This window comes from Triturus cristatus, chromosome 12, assembly GCF_964204655.1.
Source record: "Triturus cristatus chromosome 12, aTriCri1.1, whole genome shotgun sequence".
NCBI classification, from domain to species: Eukaryota; Metazoa; Chordata; class Amphibia; order Caudata; family Salamandridae; genus Triturus; species Triturus cristatus.
In genome coordinates this window covers 608,151,372-608,173,372 of record NC_140595.1, presented here as the reverse complement: position 1 = coordinate 608,173,372, position 22,001 = coordinate 608,151,372, and the positions used below count along the sequence as shown (strand labels likewise).

The 22,001-nt window shown below is 42.3% G+C and overlaps 1 protein-coding gene across 1 annotated transcript in view; it reads left to right on the top strand.

Moving 5' to 3' along the window:
• Positions 1-22,001, top strand: part of DRC4 (dynein regulatory complex subunit 4) — a 115,232-nt gene that overhangs the window by 6,977 nt on the left and 86,254 nt on the right. Inside the window, exons 2-6 of the mRNA XM_085639332.1 lie at positions 5,390-5,491; positions 7,361-7,558; positions 9,127-9,333; positions 10,649-10,703; positions 16,931-17,136. Of these exons, the coding sequence (XP_085495458.1) occupies positions 5,390-5,491; positions 7,361-7,558; positions 9,127-9,333; positions 10,649-10,703; positions 16,931-17,136 (768 nt within the window). The remainder of the gene's footprint in view (positions 1-5,389; positions 5,492-7,360; positions 7,559-9,126; positions 9,334-10,648; positions 10,704-16,930; positions 17,137-22,001) is intronic.

Here is a 22,001-nt window from a genome sequence, read left to right as displayed (position 1 = left end):
TGCACGTGCAACAAGCATCGTACAACAGAAAAAAAACACCGTAAAAGGAAGACATATTGAACAGCAAAAATTAAGATGAATACACAATGACAACCCATAAGAAGATGATCCACGTCCAAAATACAGACAGGAAGGAAAATGCATGAAAACCTGCATGCCATGAGATATACACATTAACAGCACTGTTGCATGTAAGTGGCAATATGGTAAAAACACATGTAACATTAATAAAAAAACAAGGAAAATAAAAAATCATATAGCAGACATCCTGAATATAATGGCAGTTCAACACAAAATAAGTAAGCATCAACACATTCTATCATAAGGGAAATGGTACAATACATAGGTGACGTGGCAATAAAATAAAATATAATGCAGGTGCAAGAGAAGCAAAATGATAAAACAGTAGATAAACACCAAGTTCAACACATTGGTGAAGAGGGAGAAACACAGCAATGAAACCTGCAAAGCGTCTCTGTTCAGACGGCGGTAGGGCTGTAGACACAAAAATCATATGTCCCAAACACAGCAATGAAACCTGCAAGGGGTCTCTGTTAAGACGGCAGTAGGGCTTTAGATAGGAAAATCATATGCCCCAAACACAGCAATGAAACCTGCAAAGCGTCTCTGTTGAGACAGCGGTAGGGCTGTAGACAAGAAAATAATATGCCCCTAAAGACTTCACACACAACAGGCTCCACAGACGTCGGAAAGAAAATCGCAGGGAAGAATACGGACTGATACAGAAAGTTTGCCTCAATCAAAATGGCGACACGTAGGGAGGTCGCACGCCATATTGCTCAAGGTGCGCAAGTGTTGGAAAGCGTCTCCGTGCAGCCAGGATCCCAGGATTCCAGGATGGCAGCATCTGCTAATCCATTGTGCTTTGCACGCGTGGCTTCGTATCCCATCCTCGTTGCCAGTTTATGTTATGATGTAAGGAAGAGTTCCAGTAGACGTAGTTAGGTTATAGATGAATACGTTTATTGTTCTTAGAAGTTAAGAAGGTCTTCCAGTAAGTTCAGTAGTAGAGATGTAATCAGCCTCACCAGGAGCAGCCTTCCTGCTGCTCAGCCCAGGATCCAACTGACACTCCCCTTTTTTTAAGTAACATAAAACATTTTGGATTGGGCCGGTCTTAGAGAGGTCTGGATTTTGGATTAGGTGTGTTTTAGAGAGGTCTGCGATTGCAAATTAAAGATGGACCAGAGATGGTGAACAGTTTGTGCATTTGGCATTCATCCTGTTGATTGGCTGGCTTGACATCGTTTTTAAATGGTGTGATAGTTATCTGGTGTATATGTAAAACGTCTGTGCAAGGGCGAACCGGCCAAGTTAGCACTCCCTCTCTGCTTTCAAATCTACATGTATCCGCTAAGAAGCATTAGGATTTGATAGATGTGCTGACGGTGCTTGAAGGCGAAAAAACATGTTTTTTGCCATTTAATAATACTGCCTTGTTTTGTTGTACTTTTTTCGGAGACATTGTGAAAAAGGCTCGTAGAGACAAAAACTGGAAATCCCATTCACTCATCTAAGCTTTGGCCGATTTATGTGAAGGTGAAAATGATCCTTGTTCACCTGCGGAACACAGATATTTTGACAGAAGTGTTTCAAAGCTCATCAAAAATATTTCAGGGCTGCTAGATTATCTTTTTAAACGCTAGTGTGTCGAAAGCAGGAAATTTTGATGGGGCCCACAATGAATATCAAAAGAAAGGGTTGTAATTACATTGCCTATAGTTGTTTCTTATGTGCTGATTTCAAGTGGGCCAAATAAATTCTGATCATTGAGCAAACCGCTGTTTTTCCTATACTGAATTTGACAGCTTAAACCTGCTGATATTTTCTGCCGGGTAAATGCACTATAAGTTCTACTATATGCAGAATATGGCAAGCAAAGCACCAAATTTTGGGTACAATTGCTCATTGTCATGAGAAAAACCCAGCATTTGTGGTATTGACGACACCTGGTCAATACTGTTCCCCACGGTAGTGGTATCTACTGGGTTCAGTGAATACCTCACTCCCATTCAGCTGACCTGTTATCGGATAATCAGAGGTGGGCATTTATCAATTGTGTCATAAACCAGAAGTGTGGGTTAGAAGTTTTGAATTAGATCTCATTGAGCATTCCCTGTCAAGCGTTGGTCTGATAACCTTTGTGGCTGCTCTGTAGTCACCCTATTTTTAGGTCCAGTCTGGGTAGCGCATGCGCTGCTCTGCGAAGCATGCTGTATTGGAGTATGCACTTGAAGCCCCGCCCACTCTCCGCCCATATTTTTCATTGGCTTGTGTCATTGTCCTTCATAAATACTGGCTTCTGATTCGTAAATAAGCTTGTTAGTCCCTCCTTAGTACCGCCTTGTTTTCATTTGTAACCTCCCATGAGGACACACCCTTTTACATCTGTTGTTGCTCAGTAGGCTTTAATTACAGCCTCCAAGCACTATTTCGTTTAATGGTTTTCTCATGCCTGCTGTAGCAGGAAGGACACGCTCTCTTGCAACAGCTTTATAAAACATTTTTTTTACATAGCACGCCACGCTGATAGTGGCGGCCATGCCTTTGCTTTACTTGCAGCATCAAACGTAGACGCATGTTTAGAAAAAAACTTTATTTAATTCTTTTTTCTTAAATGCCCAATGCCGCACTTATACTTTAATGTCGGACGCGCCCCCTTTCCTTAAACGAGTCCAGTTATGGAAAGGGGCGTGGCCACCATTAAAGTGAAAGCGCGGCATGGGGCGCTTTTACAATAAAAAGCATTTGTTTGCCAAATTGACAAACAAATGCTTTTATTTTGTAAAAGTGCCCTATGCCGCGCTTTCACTTTAATGACGGCCACACCCCTTTCTTTATACAAGGCTTGTCTAAAGAAGGGGCGCGGCCGACATTAAAGTGTAAGTGCGGTATAGGCGTTTATACAAACTAGCATTTGTAATGCAATAGGAGTCGCATTTATGCAACTCCCGTAAATGCAAGACCTATTGCATTGCAAATGCTTGTTGTCTTTGTCAATAGGAAATCCTTGAAAGGCAGTCAGATGGTGAGGTGCCACATACGTTTTGAGAGATTTTTATAAAGTCATTAGGCCACGGGCTATTTCACAATTTCATAGACTTGGCTGTTGGGTTAAGGTAATTTTTGGTCTAGTAGATGCCAAATTCTTTTGGAATGTACCTATTTCAATAGATTTAATAATATTTTGCAGAGGTTAGTTACAGTGCATCAGGATAGAGCTGTTTGAATAGCAATTGCTTCCCTCGGCTGCAGCTTCCAGAATTGCTTCCAAATGCGCAGTGGTTTCTCCATTTGCCCGTTTGAATATCAGGGTTTATGTTTCCTCTCTCTTTATTCTGAATTAAGTCACAAGCAATCTCCTTCTTTTGTTTGATCTTACATAGTGATCAGTGTTTTTGCTAGCTATTTTATAGCCTACTGTTTTACTTAAGAGCATAGTAGTTGTGTCCACTGTGAGTTGTCGCTAAAGGATCAGTGATTTGTTTTAAGTCAGGCTACATCATTTTGCCCATGTTTTGCAATCATCAATCCCAGGTAAAGTAAGGGCAATTTATATTTATCTCCAGCTAGGCCCTCCGTGAGGTGAAGGAGGGCCAGTCTCGGGTCACGTGGGATCTGCCAAGGCAGGACCCTATCCAGGCATGTGGTCACCCCCTGCCAGAATCTAACTTGGGACAACTCCATACTGTATGGAGAAATGTGCCCTCTCCCGCACCACAGCAGAGACAGGCAGAGGAGGCAATCACCCCAATTCACCAAAGCTGGTGACGTGTAAGATGGACACTGTGGAGGTATTGAACTGAGTCAGTCGAAGCCTGGCCGCTATGGCTGCCTCCTGCGGCGTACCCAGGACCTCCGTCCAATTTCCATTTTCCAACTACCCCACATCGGTCTCCTAGGCTGCGCAAAGGGCACCAAATACATCCGGTTGATTAGAGAAGAGTGTCTGATAGACTTTTGTGACTTTATGGTCACCCAGGTCACCCATTAGAAGTTTCAGGAATTGAATTTGGTGAGGTCTGACAGGATGTTTAAGTAGGAGGTTAGCGCATGCTGGAGATATCTGTGGAATTGACTTTGGTGGAGTTAATATTCAGTCTGTAAAGATTGGAATGATTTGAGGACCGTACTTTTCATGACGTCCCCTAAAGTGGAAATCCCAACGAGATCCCATTTCCGGAATCCCGTTAACGTGGCCACCTGTGAAAGTAGACTTCCATGCCTTAGTGGTGTCTGCTCCTTTAGTCTGCACCACCATTTCATACGTCTAAGTGTTGAATGCCATACATTTAGGACTACTCTCGTTGCCGGGGGAGACTATTGCCTTTGCCCCACCATACAGATATGCTATCAGTGGAGTAGTAGCCCTCACCCATTTGTCTAATGCATATGCTGGATCACCCTGCACACACCTATTATTACTAATTATGTATCACATATGTAAAGTCTCACTTCATGCTATTGGCAGTCTGGTGTATCTTTCCACCTCCTGTAGAGTACTTGCAATGCTATGCATGAAGAACTATTGTACATCTTAATAGTACATTGAATCATCATACATTAAATTCTCATAGATACATTGTATACAGAAAGTAATTGATGTTTGTGTAGCTTATCGCTACATCAGACTTAAAATTTTTAGATAGGGGGCACACAGTACAAGCCACATCTATTGGCTTTGCCATTGCTTGTTTATATATACCACTATGAAAGCAGCCTTTGTGGCTTATACAGGGGAATAGCAATAGAGAATGATAGCAATAAACTACCACAGATCTGTCTTTAAATATCAATTACTTTATTTTTTCAAGGGAAAAAGAATGGCAGCTGAAATGCTAGCCTTTATTTTGTTTCAGTGGCAGTTGATGTTCTGCACATAAACATACTTGCTTTTAAGTCTTTCTGTTGGATCTGGCTGTAGGCAATATCATATTACAACTGAAGTATGATACGTTATTACAGGAGTTATATATATTTTTTTATTGCAGGTAAGTACTGATATCAAGGATGGACTAATAAGAAAATTACCGACAGCTTTCTGCTGAGAGATTGCAGGCTTAAATGTATTATTAAGTCATATTGCCTTGTTGACCGGTTTTGTCTCTCAAGAGCTTAGTCAAGGCAACGTCAATAAGGTTTGGCATGATAAATACATGTAATGTTTAAATGACATGATTGCTCTGAATCACATAACTCCCTGCGATCTTCTCAGAATAATCAACATTCGTATATTCCATTTGTTCATGTGCTCTTTATTTGTTTGAATGAGCCCCGTTTACTTTTCACCCTAAAATTTAAGATCACCTACATGCAGCAAAGCAAACCTCATCATATGGCATGTTTATCATTTTGTTCCTCGCTATAGCCGCCGAAGAAGAAAAAGGGTGGGAAGGGCAAAAAGTCTGGAAAAGGAAAGAAGTCCGCAGTGGTCGATGGCATTGCCACCGAGGAGATGAGCAAAGAGCAGGTGAGTTACACGACTCGTGACAATGCCGCGACCAGTCTCAGGTGTGGCAGGCATAGTGTGTCCAACAGGGTTTCTCCTAAATAGTTTTTCAGGTTATCTCGAAAAAGTAGTGTCAATGTGAGCAAGAATACAAAGGAATGGAATGTGACTCCATACGATTGCCATTGGCAGAGACTTTTGCAAGCATTCCACCCATTACCACTGGGGTTTCCTCAGTACTTTGCAACCTGCCATATTCCGTTATGGTGCTCGTCACCACTCGCCTCAAAGCTACGCATCCCACCCTGTCGCATAATGGTGGAGAGTAAACACTCACCATTTTTTCTGAAAAATTTGATCATAATGTGTATGTGTTTATGTATGTATGCATGTGGTATTTCTATAGCACGAATTTAGCCAGAAGGCAGCAGAGTACTTTATATGGTCAAAGAAAAGCATCAAGTTAACGAGTAAGAGGAGATGAACCTGGATTGCGGGAGACTAATGCTGTGTTCTTTAAAGAGGTGTGTCAACGTCCACCGAGATGGTAAGCTTGTTTGCAAGATAAGCAGGGTGCTGGTCATGATAGATTGTAGATAATGCAGCTGATTTCAAACATGCTGCAGGATGGCTAGGGTAACCACTGTAGTTCCATCAGGATGGGAGTGTTAGGATCATATTTCTTCAGGCCCATGATTAAATGTGCTGCATCATGTATGATGCCAATATAGGGTGTTAGTGTGGCATATGGCAGGCTGTTGAGCAGGACATTACCACCATAATGTGTCTTTACACATTTCTTAGCACACTTAGCCAAGCGCATTCCTTCCAAACCTTCTCTCTGAGATATTTCTGGTATTAATGATACAAAATATTAACATTTAACACAATGTATTCCTGTTACTTACATCAGTGTATGAAAGGTCCTCTATCACTGGTACTGTGTTATGTTGACTGAAAGTAGCCATTGTTCGCTCTCAGTTTCCATTTTAATGACATCAGATAATTATCTTGGTTGCCCCAGGTCACCCTAATCAGTTTTTCAGTTGCTGACACTTATCAGATTTTTCTGTAAATCAATGTTCTTATCACCACATTTTTTATTGTCCTCAATTGACTTTCATGTATTAAGAATAATTCATTTACTTTTCTAAATCGCCTGTTAATTGACCACTTTCATCTCCACTGACATTTACTTGGGGTAAGGAGGATTATCAGTGTGGAAGTTGTGATGGGTCAGGAGGTGGGGTGGAAGAAGCTTCTACGGCTTGGCTTCTATTGTTTAAAAAACAGACAGTCCACCTGAGCATTTGCACCAAATGTGACACATAGGTGAAACCCAGGCTCACACTAGGGTTTGTTATCTACAGGTATACCTTAGTTAGGCAGCACTGGTGTCTGAGTGATTTGCTTTAGTAAGTGTATGCCTCACTCATATGCAACCTGAATACCAGATATTTTGCAACTAGGAAGCGGGAGTGAAGCATCACAAGTTCTCTATTTAAGAATGAGCTCGGTGTGTAGTAGAAATGGTGCTTCCGCTACAAGCACAGGCTCTTTTTTTGCTCATGATCGGGAGTCTGCTATTTGACTTCTAAATGGACTAATTTAAAAAAGACAGTTCCGCCTACTTTTAGTGATATTGACTAGCAATCATTTTATTGGACTATACTGGTCTTTTGTAAAGCTGACAGCCAAGTTTGTATTGATGGACTTGTCATGCGGCATTATTGGAATTCCAGACAATTCCCACATTCGAGCCATCCCAATGGATTCATCTTAAGTTGATAGGACCCTTGTATGTATCTAATCTTCACTATGAGGTGTGGTGCTTTTCATTCATTGTTTGATGTGGGTCCTTGCATCCCTCCCCATGTGCTCTTCATTCAGCTAGAAGATCACATTGTGCGTCTCAGGGAAGAGCTAGACCGCGAAAGGGAAGAACGTAACTACTTTCAGCTGGAGCGTGATAAGATCCACACTTTCTGGGAGATCACCCGCCGACAGCTAGATGAAAAGAAATCAGAGCTGCGCAACAAGGACCGCGAAATGGAAGAAGCAGAAGAAAGGCATCAAGTAGAGATTAAGGTGAGACGTCACGGATGGCACTGAGGCTGCACTTGGATTCTGTCTTATTCAGTTTTCTTTACGGTGGATATTTATTTATGTTAAATTTGGTTATTTGTATTTTCCTGTTGAATGAAGTAAGGCTGCTTTTGGGCACGTAGATTTCAAACAAACTCTTTTAATTTAATTGCTGTAGGGCACAGGGAATTGTAGTAGAATATACAATGGGAAAGCATGCATAATTACAGATTATTTGCAGTGAATGCTAGAGGTGTATGGCTGAAGATTGTCTTCATTTAATTTCCAAATCTTCAGGTAGCTCCTTGGCTGTTTTGTGTTTGTGATGAGGGCATGCTGGTCCCATATTTCTGATTTAAAATACTCCCAGCTGGGTATATTTGTAGTAAACACAACAAGATGTTGGATGTAGTGCTGAAACTTTTCAACCAGTCACAATTCTGGGTTTAATCCATCGTTCTTTTGCTCACTATGCCACACCAGTTAGGACCCAGCCATATGCAAGTAAGTCTTAACCCTGTTCCTCATGGGAACAGTCCAGCCCGAACTGCCAGGCGCTCCCTGGACTGGTAACAAGCATCCTCGGATCGGTGTTGGGGTATTACCCCTTATCAGCCATGTTAGCTTGAATCCAGTCGCACAGCGAGCAAGGGACCCACCTCTGGGTATACCCTTGGCCACTTAGGGTTAACATAGCAAACACAACAAGATGATGGATGGAGTGCTGAAACTTTTCAACCACTCACCCCTAGTCACAGTTCCGGGTTTAATTCATCGTTCTTTTGCTCACTATGCCACCCAAATTTGAACCCAGCCATATGCAAATTATTCTTGACCCTTCTCCTTCTGGGAACAGTCCAGCCCGAACAGCCAGGCCAGGGGTGACATAATAAGCAAAAGAACAATGGTAACATCCCAAAACTGGTCCCAGGATGCTTGTTTCTGGGCCTGGCAGTTGAGGCTGGACTGTTCCCATGACTGTTCACATCCTTTTGGGGCACTTGCATTTTTTCTCCTTTTTCGTGCAGCAGAGATACCTTATACCATCTCTTCAATCAACTGCTATACTAGGAGTGGCACATGGGTTGTATGTTCTCTTCTCTGCAGTGCAGCTGTGGCACCTGGGTCATATCTGGCACCATTACTTGCATCTATGTTTCCCCTGATGTGTCAACGGGTGCTTTAAGTTCTGTTCCAGCTGAGGCATATGGGTAATACCGGATACTATCCGTTGATTGTAATGAAGCTCCAGATTGGCAAATGGGTGATAACAAGTACCAGCCTTTTCATTCTCGTGCACCTCCTATTGTGGTATTTCAGTGGTTCTTCACACCCTTTCTCCCATACAGTGCCGCACTGGATATATTGCTTGGGTTGATCCTAATTTAGTGCCAAGTGTAGCACATGCGTGATAACTGGCACCACCCCTCGTTCTAGTGCCTGGGTTTGTTCAGTTTGGTGGACTTCTTCGGGATCCGATGGTTATGAAGTGCCCATGACCTCCCCTGGTCCCTGATTCCCCCTAGTCACTTTTGAGTTCACCATCTCCATTTCTGTTTTCTACATTTCAGGTTTACAAACAGAAAGTAAAGCACCTGCTCTATGAGCACCAGAACAACATCTCCGAACTGAAAGCAGAGGGCTCTGTGACCATGAAGCTTGCGCAAAAGGAGCACAGGGCCCAGGAAGGCGATCTTCGTAAAGACATGCGCACTCTGAAAGTGGAACTAAAGGAGCAGGAGCTGGCCAATGAGATGGTGGTGAAAAATCTGAAATTGGTAGGTGGACATTACTGAAGTTCAAGTTATCTGATTGTTTCTAAAGAGTCAGCCAGGTGGTTGTAGGTCAGTTTTCCTCCATCGGCTCCTCTCTTTTTGAGTACAAGATGTAATTCCAGTTCTCATCTATTGAAACTCAATCCTATTTCACTAAAACCATCTGAAGCCTGCATTTTTTTTCATAGATGACTCCAGGTCATGAGCAGTCCACCGTCTGTTTTCCAAGTCCCAGATGATTCTCTACCCATGAAGTGCTTGACCTCTGCCTTTCTTATCATACTTGCATAAAGTCCCTGCTTTTTATAACCTTGAGTCGTGAAGAGCTTGGTCTACACTTCTCACGTGCCAGACGAAGGTGACACAAGCATCCATGCACCACTTCCTTGTTCAAACCGAACAGTCTGCCTGCCACTTACAGTGTCCCAGATGTTCCTTAATTATGATTTGTCTGGCTCTCGCCTCTTAGGTTTGAACCAAACACTGCTCCTGCTTTCCACAGTCAGCTGAGTGTTTACATTGCCTAAGAGATTAAAAAAGGAAGCCCATGCCCCGTATGATCAAGATTAACAGCTCGAGCCAGATATCCCCCGAACAGCCCAACCCAATACCCCCATGTCTGAACCATGTCCAGCAAAACCCACACATCTTATGTACTGTACAGCTGCCATTTCCTTTATTCCATATCATCTCCCCTCTACACAGCCCCACCCCTGACTTCCATACACAAGATGCCCTTCATCCCCCTTGAACAGACTGTCCCGTTTCCATGCCCAAACCATGAATATCCCAGCACTTTCCTTTTATATCTGAGCTGTGACCAGTCCTGTTACCACCTTCAGGGGAACTTATTGGTCTTTTGCCCTGACATCTAGCCTGGAATAAATCGGAGAGAAAGATGGAAGCATGTGTTTTATTGAGATATCCAGGATTGTTCACTGACCCTTGACGTTACCGACATATGGTATCTTTAAGAGTCCTGTTGTAATCCCTATTCATGCAGAAATTTGCGATTTTGTCCAAATAGGAATTACAAGTACTTGAAAGAACGTTAGCACATCCCAGGTAAAAAATGGCAAAAATGTGCAGGGATACACAACATACAATTAAAGTTTTACAGTTTGGAAAACCTCATGTTTCCTTGCTTGGATGTGAGTGGGTGCTGAGTCACCTGTTTTGCCACAGTCGGCTACCCTGCCTGGTATTTGGGGGAAGTAATGGAAGTCAAGGCTGTGCATGTGCTGAAGGCAGAATTGTACCCATCGCTCTTTCCTCTTCCTCTCTTCTATGTTCTCACTGTTATAATTCTTTCTGGCAGAAACAAGATGAGGAGATCACCCGGCTGCGGAATGACTTTGAGAGACAAGTACGAGGTCTGTCTTTGCCCTTTCTGTAGTTTTTTTGTGTTTAAGCTTCATGGACAAGCAATGTTTTTATATAATGTACCTGTGCAGTCGCTGTTATGCCAACTCCCCAAAGTGATCATTTGGCCATTTTCTTAGGATTTCAGATACCTTAAAAGGTGAAACAAAAATGAAGATAGATCAGCCAACAATAGGTTTAAGAAATGTTATCAGTGGTGACGGAAAGTTCAATCCAAATTAAGAACATCGATATTAAGTAGAACAACGGTCTGCAGTTGCAATCACTATATATTTTATTAATTAACTTTTTGTATTTGTTCAGGGCTTGCTTTGCCTCATTGCTTCTTCACAGTATTTTATTTGTGGAGGTAGAAGGGCTGTGTGTAGAAGGATGATTCTGGGGTAGTTGTATGGAGTCTTAACTCTGTGGCAGGAGGAAGTGAAGGTCTTCAGCCCTTTCCAGGAACACTGGAGAGTAATTGGAAATAGAAGGGACCTCGCATAAATCATTTATATCTTACCTGGTGGTACAAGAGTTGATTTTTTTAGGCTGGCTTTAGGCATCATCAGGTTATTATGGAAGCCCCATGTCCTTCCGATAGTCAAGAGCATAGCTATTTTGCAAGTGCAGTGAGTGCAACCTAGGCAGAGTGTTTTGAATCCCACCCTCTGCTCTGTCTTTTCTGTTGAGTTCAAGTAAGCCGCATATTTTTGTACTCATTGATGTGTCCCTATTTTGGCTGGGAGACCTACATAGACTCTGTTGCTGTGGTCAACAAATAAGTGCCACTTTTAGGGCAAGAGTGAGGAGGTGCATGTGAACAGATTGAGGTATTCCAAACAAGAGAAACTACTGGCAAACCGCATTCTGTTCCTTGTATGTAACATTTCAGAGTTGAATATGTCATCAGTCAAATTGAATCCACACAGGGGCACTATGGGTGAGAAATATGATCTCCATTTTGTATCCATGTAGGCAGAGAAACTTTTTAGCCCGAGGTTGTCGAGACCCATCCATTGTTAGGCGGGTGTGAACGGCCACATGACTGTTTAACTGTTCGGTGATTACCCTTATCCTCCGTCTAATGCGGATATGTGTGTCATTAGCATGGATGTTTTCGGCAATGTTGTGGGTCTATAGCATTGGGGTTTCTTCAGGTTCATAGCCTTGTAATAATCTCTAGCCAGTAGTCTGGGCCTCAGAAATATTCAACGTTGAATTTTAAAATGTAATTTTTTTTTAAAAATAAATTTTTGGGGGGATTCTCCTTTCTAAAAATATGTTTTTTTTAAAAAAAAGAATGAGAGAAATATGCAGAACAGTAAGAACATTCGTTTTTCTAGGCTTTGTGAAGGAAATAAACTCAGAGCACAGGAAAAGGTAGAATAATTTGCCCCATTATTTTTCCTGTTTCTTAGAACAGGGCTTTATTACACCATCTTAAGTTTTGCTTAACAGTTTTTCCTGACTTATGTCCAGGTCAGTCAGAGAGAGAGAGAGAGACACTTTTTAGTGAGGAATAGAAAAACATGGACCGTCCTCCCCACCCAAAGCAGACTTTTCAAGTCTGGTGTAAGATTAGAGGGATTCTTCCTTTTCAAAAAGGCCATAGGAGCCCCTAGACTTCCTCTTGGACCTTGTGGTGTAGCCTCCACAATTCAAGAAAGGTTACTGCTGTGCTTTACATTCTTTCCAGCTGCCGTTCTTTTGCCCCACAATTATTTTTAGGCACATCAGGTTCATGTTGGTTTCATAGGGGGCAGCAGCACCTTCATGGGTTCAGTGAGGTTTTCTGGAGCTATCAGTATAGTCAGAAGTTAGACAAAAATATGTGCATTCCACTCCCGAGTTTTCAGCCCCAAGTAGTTTAGTAAAAAGCAATGGGCAGATAGAGACATTTGCTCATAAAAGAGGAGCTGTGCTACCACTCTTTGAAGAGATGCAGCATGAGTAGTCTCCCAGGTGGCTTATTTTCTATTGCTGCCTTTTATTATGACTAGCCTGTACCTATGGATCTTACCGGAGTTACTTTGGAAGACAGCAATTGGAAATAATTCAGTGTTTTCCCCAAGGCATTCATTTCCCTATGAAGGCGTCTTCACTTGTGAAAGACTGCTGGAAAATAGAAATTCCATTGCATTAGGCCATACCACGACAATGCTTTTAATTTGACATGTGTGGACCCCCATCAGCATCTAAGGAGTCATTTCCCGTTATTTGTGGCCTTTATTTAAAAACATATTTCTTTCTTGACATTTGGTTCAACATTGACAGAGGTCATTCTACCAATTTACTTTCAGTCTCAATCACTTACATCAGAGAAGTATAAATCTCCATGTGTCCTTAAAATATCACAAACAGAAAATCAAAACTACCAAACTGGCCAAACAGTCCCTCTTCCCTCCCTCCCCCCATAGCTTCCCTTTAAAATACTGTGCACCACTTCGGGGATGTCTTTGTTTGCTTATCCTTCCAGGATCATAGAAGTCCTTGGTACCTGTATGCAATGTATTGAAATTACCAGTACTCCCAACCCCTATGAGATTCCCTCCACCTGTTCCCGCTCAGATTCTGTGCCTTCTTGACTGGATCTGTGCGCTCCATTAGAACCTGCGTCATTGCAGCCCATGCCAGCAGGATATCCTGTGATTTTTCATCTTTCCTTGTTCTCCTCAAATGTGCTTCCTCCGCACCCGCCCAAGCCACTAAATCCTTCTTTCAAGCTTCCGTCTTTGGGGGTACCTGAATCCAATGCTTAATTTGTAAAAATAAAATTAAAAAAAAAGGTTCTAGGGCTCTCGTGAGGCGGCCACTGCAGCTTGCACCACACATTGCCCCTGCCATGCTGCCAATGATAGTAACTGCACAACTACTAACCATCCCGCTCCTGTAAGTGTGACAATTCGGACTATTCAAGGCCCCCAAAGATATAAGAATGGCTTGGGAGGCAGATAATAATCATTTTCAATGTATATTGAATTAATAATTGACTGTTGTTTTGGTCATCTCAGACAGAGCCATCCTGTGGCAAACTGTCACAAGCGCCGGTGTTGACAATTAAGTGCTGGTGCCGAGCAGCGGAAACCACTGGTTCAAATTAAGCACTGCTTGAATCCATGTTTAGGTGGATTGCCCTTCAGAATAGAAATATCATTACGCAAGCCTTATTACCAATCATTTGGACTACATCAAAACCTTATACATAGACCGTAAACGACACGTTGCTTTTACATATGCAAATTGTGCCCAATACGGCACTACTGGATCTCTTCTGAACTCCCTTCATGAGTTGCAAATCTTTAAGCAGATTGTCTTTAAACTTCTGTCTTGACCACAGAGCATTGTATAATGGTGGTCCCAACTATGTCTGCGCTCTGGTCAGCTTTTATCAACCTGGAAGAACAGGTAGTTGCTCCTTCTCATTTCCAGCCTCATGGCATTGGAATAAGGTTCCGTTCTCCATCTGCTCTTGCAAAAATTTGGGAACCCTCAATAGTAAGTTATGTCCAGTGTTACCCCTTGTAATAACCTGGCTTCAGTTGACCCTTCACGGCGCCTCTATACTCCTCTGGGAGTGATGGTTTGCACTATTCAAAACTCCTTAACATAACATAACAATCATAAAATGTAATTCAGGAGCGGGTATTCTTTACATACACTTAGAAGGGCTATTTAGCCACGGCACGTTCAGTGCAGCACTTGTGTGGACGATCCTTGCTATGCGACAAAATCGTCCAGAGGTGCAACATTACTTCAGAGATTGGGAGCAGCTTGCATCCATTTCTGACTTGTTTTTCACTTAGGAACAGTCAGAAAGTCTCAGCCTATTAGGTAAAATCTGATGAGGCTGTTGCTAAATAATATATTTCTACAGGAAGCCAAAAGGTATGGCGCCCAGCAATGAAACTCACAAACACTCTGTCGAACACTGTGACATTCTTGCAGAGCAATGTCCACTAGGTTTGCCAAGGATCAGTCTTCTCAGAAATGGTGGGGACATGCCGGAACCTGTACCCAAATTCAGGGCCAAGTGCACAGTATATATAGAAAAGAGTCCATGCCCCCTTCCTGTTACAATGTAGGATGAGCCATCTTGTCAACTGCCACCTTCCTCCTTATCAGACAGGTCCAGACACAGCTGGGAAACTTCTTTGCTGGCTCCTTCCAAGTGACATCTGTCCTAGTTCCTTAGTGTAGCTGGAGAGAGTCCACAGCTTCTTGGTAGCCTGGCCATCAGGGGATCCACGAAAGGTATCAGATGAATGTGCAGGTTTGACAGCGTCCTGGTCCGAAAAAGGGAGCTACCCAGGGGGCACCATACCCAACACCATCTTAACTAGAGGTCCAGAGGAGACATTTTTTTTTACCACAGCATCCACAGTTCACTTGCTAGGCCTGGAATTCAACATGGCTGACAGAGATATACATGTCTAAGAAGCTTGCTTGAATGAGGCTACTCAATCCAGTTGTTAAAACTTTGAAATCTGAGTCTGAGGGCTGGTCCTGACAATACTGTCAAGGGCTGGATGCTAAGACTTCTCGAACAGCTTAGTGTTTGCTTATCCAAGGAATGGGTGCTGCCATTCGGTAACCACCCTGTCCCTATTCCAAATTGTACATGAAAAGGATCAGGTATCTATTTTTGAAAGTAAGAAAAACCCACACGCATAAAAACTTCCATTATGAAGAAGTGTCAGACAAAAGTTCCAGAAGAGAAGCAAGAAAATCAGGTGTATGAAAGAACCATAACACCAGGCCCGTATGAATCAGGACTGGAGAACAAACAGACTTGAGCTAGTATCAGGCAAAGAACCTGAGGAAGAGCACTTAGGCTGCTTTGTGATACAGTACAAGGATTTCTAAGCAGCATTATATACGTAAAAAATAGAAAGTGAACTGGTGAACCAAGAAGTAAAGATTAGAATTATGATGGATTGATAAACAGTTCCAAGAATTAGAAATAGGAGCCATCCTAGATTGGTTTGTGTTGAGAGGAATAATTTCCTAGTCTGAAATATCAGGTTCATTGTACAAGCCTCTGGCATATATCCAGAGCCTTGATTATCGCTTTGTGCCCACCAGAAAGCTCCTGCACTAAGGAGCACTGACCAGCACAGACCAATCACAGCGCCAATGCCGAGCACCGCGACCCTAGCCGGTCCCAGAACCTAGCAAATGTTTGTCCAGAATAGCTACAACCATGCAACGACCTTGGGCGTTTAAGACCACCAGGATTCCAAGCGTTAGAGAGCCTAACGGGATCGCACGAGTAAGCCCACAATGTCTCTGCAAAAGCTGTGCAGGAAGTGCAGCAGTTGTAACATGTAAATAAGTACAACAAATTAATCCTCTCAATTGTCGAGTGACAATTTTTATAATCTCTAATATCTTCAAAAGAGGAGCTATTTGCTGTTTATATGGGTGTATTCGTTTCTTCAGTAGGCTTACTTTTATACATTGTAGGATTCAACATTCCACTTGATTTACCTGTCCCCTGTACTTAGGTTAATATCTAGATATAGCAAACTGTGCTTATGGAGTCACCTACTGTTTGATTAACCTGAGTTTGTTTTCCTGTGCATTTACACCTCAGCTAGGAGGCAGGCAGATAGATTTGCGAGGTGGGGTATCAGCAAAACTGATGGTTGAAGTTGTTCTACTCCTCTGTAACTATCAGAGGAATTCGTCCATCATATGTAGGCACAGTGAAAGGGGTCTGTTGCACGTATTAGACTCAGCCCTAATGGAGGCAAGTAGTTCAATTTTAGATACTTTGTGTTGTGACTTTACTGCACTGCTATATTTTAAGTTTGATATTATGTCAAAGATCCCTTCACTGATTGGTATGTTTTGGTTTGCCTGGGCATGCTCACACTGCAATGGTCAGGATTGGTTTCTCTGGGTATCCACACATTATGTTGGTCGTGGATGGTTCCATGTGCATTCACACATGGCTGGTTTCACGTTTAATATCAGTTCTGTACAGTCCATCTGTATAAAGTTTCTCTGTCCAAGTTAGAATTAAACATGATGCAATTTCTGAATTCAAATCTTAAAGATACAAATCCAGTTAGTTATCTAAAGTCAGCTATAAGGAGTGAGGTGCCTGAGACAAAGCAAGGATGTGTCTGCATCAGGGGATGTTTAGGAGCAGTACACTGTTCAATGTTATAGTGAGTGGGCATTATGCAAGATGTGTCATGGTACAAGTCTCATGTACAAATTGCTCTTGCAGAAATTGAGGCCAAGTATGACAAGAAAATGCGTATGCTGCGTGACGAACTGGAGCTACGGCGAAAGACTGAGATACATGAGATTGAAGAGAGGAAGAACGGCCAGATTAATGCACTCATGAAGAACCATGAGAAGGCGTTCAGCGACATCAAGAACTACTACAATGATATCACCCTGAACAACCTTGCACTTATCAATTCTCTCAAGGTAGAGTAACTTAATGGAAAGGTGGGCAGGCACCCTCTTTGTGTTTTCTCTTGTGTGAATCAAGAAGAGAATGACTGGCAACAATGACAAGCGAAATAATTATTTCCTCCAACGTTTGTGCAAAATTATTTAGAAATGTGGCCTAATAATGTCATGAATAGTGTCATGAAACCTCTATCATATAACCCAAAACCTCACTGCAGGGTTTTATATATCAATCTCACCCCATCGCGGTTGTATGCCCAAAACTTCCTACTGCAAATCACACTGTTTAACATTTCACTACGTTCATGCCACCATTGAACCTTACTAACACTCCAAGCCTAGTACTTTATAACCTCTCTTTGATTAATTCTGTTCATTTGGGTCATCATTTTATTGGCCAACAATTTTCAGAAATTGACGTTTATCCTTCTTTTCCTTTTTGTTTTTAAGGTATTATTTAAGACCATTGATTGCTCAAGATTGCTCAGTGTCAGAGTGTCAACAGACGCAGCTGAGTGAGCCTTTTCATAACTCTGCATCATACCATTATAATAACATTCAGCACTCTACCTAAAAAGGCAGAATGTGCCAGGAGTGGATGTACATTCCACTATCCTTCATTCTGGAGAGCTGAAGTAGAGGTAGGAAATTTAAGTGTCTTTGGGGACTTGCTTAGTTTTTCACTGTCAAAGGCTCAGCTCTCTCTGCTGTTGACCCATAGTGAGTGTAAAGTAATTCACAGTGGGGAGAGGGTAGAGTGCTTACTGGATTCTTGGGTCCATCTTCCCTCTCCTATCATTCTATTCGCGTCCTGTTGATCCAGATCAGTCTTTTTCTTAAAACAAAGTAGCCAAATAATCTTCCCACAGCTGTTCTAAAAGGGGACAGCAGAATCTTTTATGCATTGATAAGAGCAGGAGTGGCACACAATCCTTCTCATAATCGCTAAGAAAAAACATGGAGATCAGCTGTTCCAAAGAGGGAGCATTGAAAACCGCTGTTCATAACAGGATTAACACACAGTACTTATTGTAGCCACTTAGTCTTCCTGCTCACACACTCTAAGGAAGGATTTCCCAAACACTGAGAATAGCCAAATTACAGAATCCTTCTAATACTCCCTTAGAACTTTGAGAACAGAGAATCTTTCTTTTAACGATTCAGAAAAGTAAGACCATACACTACTTTTTTTTATAACTGTTCAGGTCATGGGACCGGAGAATCCTTCTTTTAGAACTATTCAAATCATAAGAAAAAATATTCAGAATGGGGCTACAGTATCATTTGTTTTAAAGTTTTGATTTTCTCATAACAGGATGGGTAACGGCTACCTATCCGCAACAATTAAATTTGAGGCATAATGATTACAATACAACAAAATCTATTGCCCGAGGCACAGGCCCAATTCCTGCAGAGATAACATTTATGGACTGACACCAATATAGGCCCCCACTATGAATTTCTAGGTTACTCCATAATACTTTCCATTTATCAGACCCAGCCAGGTTCTCTGTCCGAGCCCCTCACTCAGGTGATATCTTCATCGGCATGCTGCCTCATGGGGGTACCTGCACGCCGCCCTCCACGCCAGTCATCATCCTCCAGTCTACCTAAGTCAGCCTCCCATCATTCTCGGAGACGATCCAATGAGGTCAAACTAAGAGCGTTGATATTTGGCCCGAGGAGATGATGTAAATGTTGATAGCATAGATATTGAACCCAGGACAGTTCGTATTGGTCCTGGAACAACACCAATTCCTGACCCCTCCATACATCCCCTACCTTGGATATCCTAATCAAGTCCCATTTGTCATAGCCTTGAACCGCCCGCAATCCCCTCAACAGACTGGAGGCCCATAATGGAGTTTCCAAAGTTCTTCTCTCCCCTCCACCCCAGGGTTCTGGTCTTCTTGTGCCAGTTCCCAACCACCACTGCCGTTGGCAGCAGCAACCGAGACATCCCCTTTCCATGGTATAATCATTGGACATAGCCCTCCAGATCCATGGCACGTCTATCGGCCATCACCAAGGGTCCCAATCATTGACTATATGCTGTTGGGCAGCCCAGTAATACAAACAGAGGTCGGGAAGGTCTATGCCACCATCCTCAGGTTTCCTAGTGAGGGACATTCAGGCTATCCTCAGTGTCCCGCCATCCCACAGTAGGCTTCCTGTGATGCCAGCCACCTCCCAAAAGAAATTCTCAGGGACCTCAAATGGAGTATTTTGTAGGATGTAAAGGAATTTTGGTAGATAAATCATTTTGTAGAATGCTGCTCTACCCATCAATAAGGGCAGCAGTTTTTTCCACCGTTCTACCTCCGTTCTATACGACTCAAGGACCTTCCTCACGTTTTCTGCCAGAAACAGATCCCGATCTTCTGTAACAAATATTCCTAAGTACTTAAACCGCTGGGTTACCATGTCAGAGGGTGATGCCAGGTTCCGTCTCCCAACCGCTGGGTTAGTGGAAATGCAACAGACTTGTGCCAGTTAATCCTAAACCCTAAAAAGGATCCGAAGTGTTTGGATCTGCCAAGTACAACAGGATATTGTCCGCATAGAGGGAGATGATGTCCTCCCAATCCGGGTCCCATCTCAGGCCATGCAACAGTGCATCTGTCTGCAAGCAGCATGCCAAAGGTTTGACCCCCAGAGTGATGGGGAGAGCCTTGCACCCCTGTCAAATGCACCTATCTAGGGGAAACTCCCTAGAAAAGACCCCATTCACTTTACCCCAAGCTACTGGGACTTTGTACAGCAGGCCCACCCTGGATAGAAACCTTCCACTCATCCCCATACTCCGCAGTATGGCCATAATATATGGCCATTCAAGGGAGTCTGACGCCTTCTCAGCGTCCAGAGAAAGGAGGAGCACTGCCTCAGTTAGTCGGTCATAAAGCGCTAGGCAGCCGGCCAGCCAACGAAGATTATACCTAGTCGCCCTATAGGCATGAAGCCCAACTGGTCTGGGGCCACTAACGTGTCCACCACCTGCAGGAGGCAGTTGGCTAGGAGCTTTGCTAGGATCTTCGTAGAATCATTCTTGAAAACTATTTAGAACATGGAAATCTGAAGCTGGGGGAGAGAATCTTTCTTTATAACCATTCAGAACAGTGGGACTAGATAATCCTTCTTAAGTCAGGGGAAAATAAGCATTGACAAAGCCAATATGTCTGACCTGCTATTTTTTTTTTGCAAACATATGTAATAGACATAAAAAATAGTAAAAGTAATGAAATGTAAAACTGCTGACTTCTCAAGGTGACTCGCATATGTTTGCAAAAAGAAAGCAAAGGAAATGACATTGTAGTAATAAATAAAATGTATATAATGTAGCAGAAATAAGAGCAGAGAATGGTTTACCAGCCCTTGCACCGAAACTGACTGTTTTCTAGGAAGAGGTGCAATAGTAAAATGCCATTACTCACACTGAAGAGATACAAATGGTTAAAATGTTGTGATCCATTTGGTCGTGCTGTATGTTGTGATGGGTAGAATAAACTGTGAAGGACACTTGACTAAACCAAAAGATGAAGAGGGCTTATATTTATTAGTATCTATATTATTGTTTTGAAAAACATGGGGATAGCGAGGCAGCTAAAGTTGTATAGGCCAGACCTAAAGAATCATTCTTTATAAATATTCAGAACTCAGGTCAGATAATCCTCCTTATAGCCATTCAGAACAGTGAGACCTAGGATTCCTTATTTAGAACGATTCACAACAGGACGAAAAATAAAAAAAAATCTATAAATATTCAGAATGGGACTAAAGAATCCATCTTTAAAACTATTCAGTACAGAAAATCCGAAGTGGGAATGATCTAGAGAATCCTGCTTTGTAATTATTCATGACACTTGGACCAGGAAATCGTCCTATAGAACTAGTCAGAACAGGAGGAAAAACGATTCAATATAAACATTCAACACAAGGGTCCATGGGATCCTTTTCAGATGGAGGACCAGCAAATTTTTCTTTATAAATATTCATAGCGGGGGCAGAGAATCCTCTTAATATCAATTGGAACTGCTGGGCCAGTTGTAACTAATCATGAGGGGAGGACAAACAAATATTTTCTTATAACTATTCAGAACAGTGGGACTAGTGAATCGTTCTTTAAAGCTATTCAGAACAAAGGATTCCAAAGGATGGGCATTGAGAATCCTTCAACATAACTGTTCAGAACAGTGGTAGTAGATAATCCTTATTTGGAGCTGTTAAGAACAGGAAGATATCAAAGTAATCTTTCTTTATAAATATTCATAAGCGGGAGACCACAGAATCCTCCTTCATGACTACTCCGTACAGGGGACCAGAGATAGCGTCTTCATGATATTCAGAATGGGGGGGTGTCAGAGATCCTCCTTTAAAAGTATTCCCAACGTGAGGGTAGAGATTCTGCCTTATAATCACCGAGAACAGGAGGACCAAATAATCCTTCTTTAAAGCTTTTCAGACCTGGATAAAAAGTTAATTTTTCTTCATAAATATTTAGAGTAGGGGTGCAAGATGATCCTTCTTTAAAACTATTTAGAACAGTTAATTCAGAACAACAGGGGAACGGGAAGGGCTAGGAAATCACCCTTACAGATCTGGAACAGGGGGACTAGATAATGCTTCTTTAGATCATTTTAGTGCAGGGACAGTCAGAGAATTGTTCTTCAGAACTGTTCAGAACAGTGGGCAAGGGATAGAGAATCCTTCTTGCAGTCATTCAAAATAGCGTTAGCAGACAGTACTTCTCTAGAAGCACTCAGATTAGGAGAAAAATCATATTTGAAAATTATTCAGATGGGGCGGGAAAAAACAAAGCCACTTTTATAACTGTTATGAAACCGGGGGATTCGCGCATCCTCCTTGCAACTTTTTGGAACAGG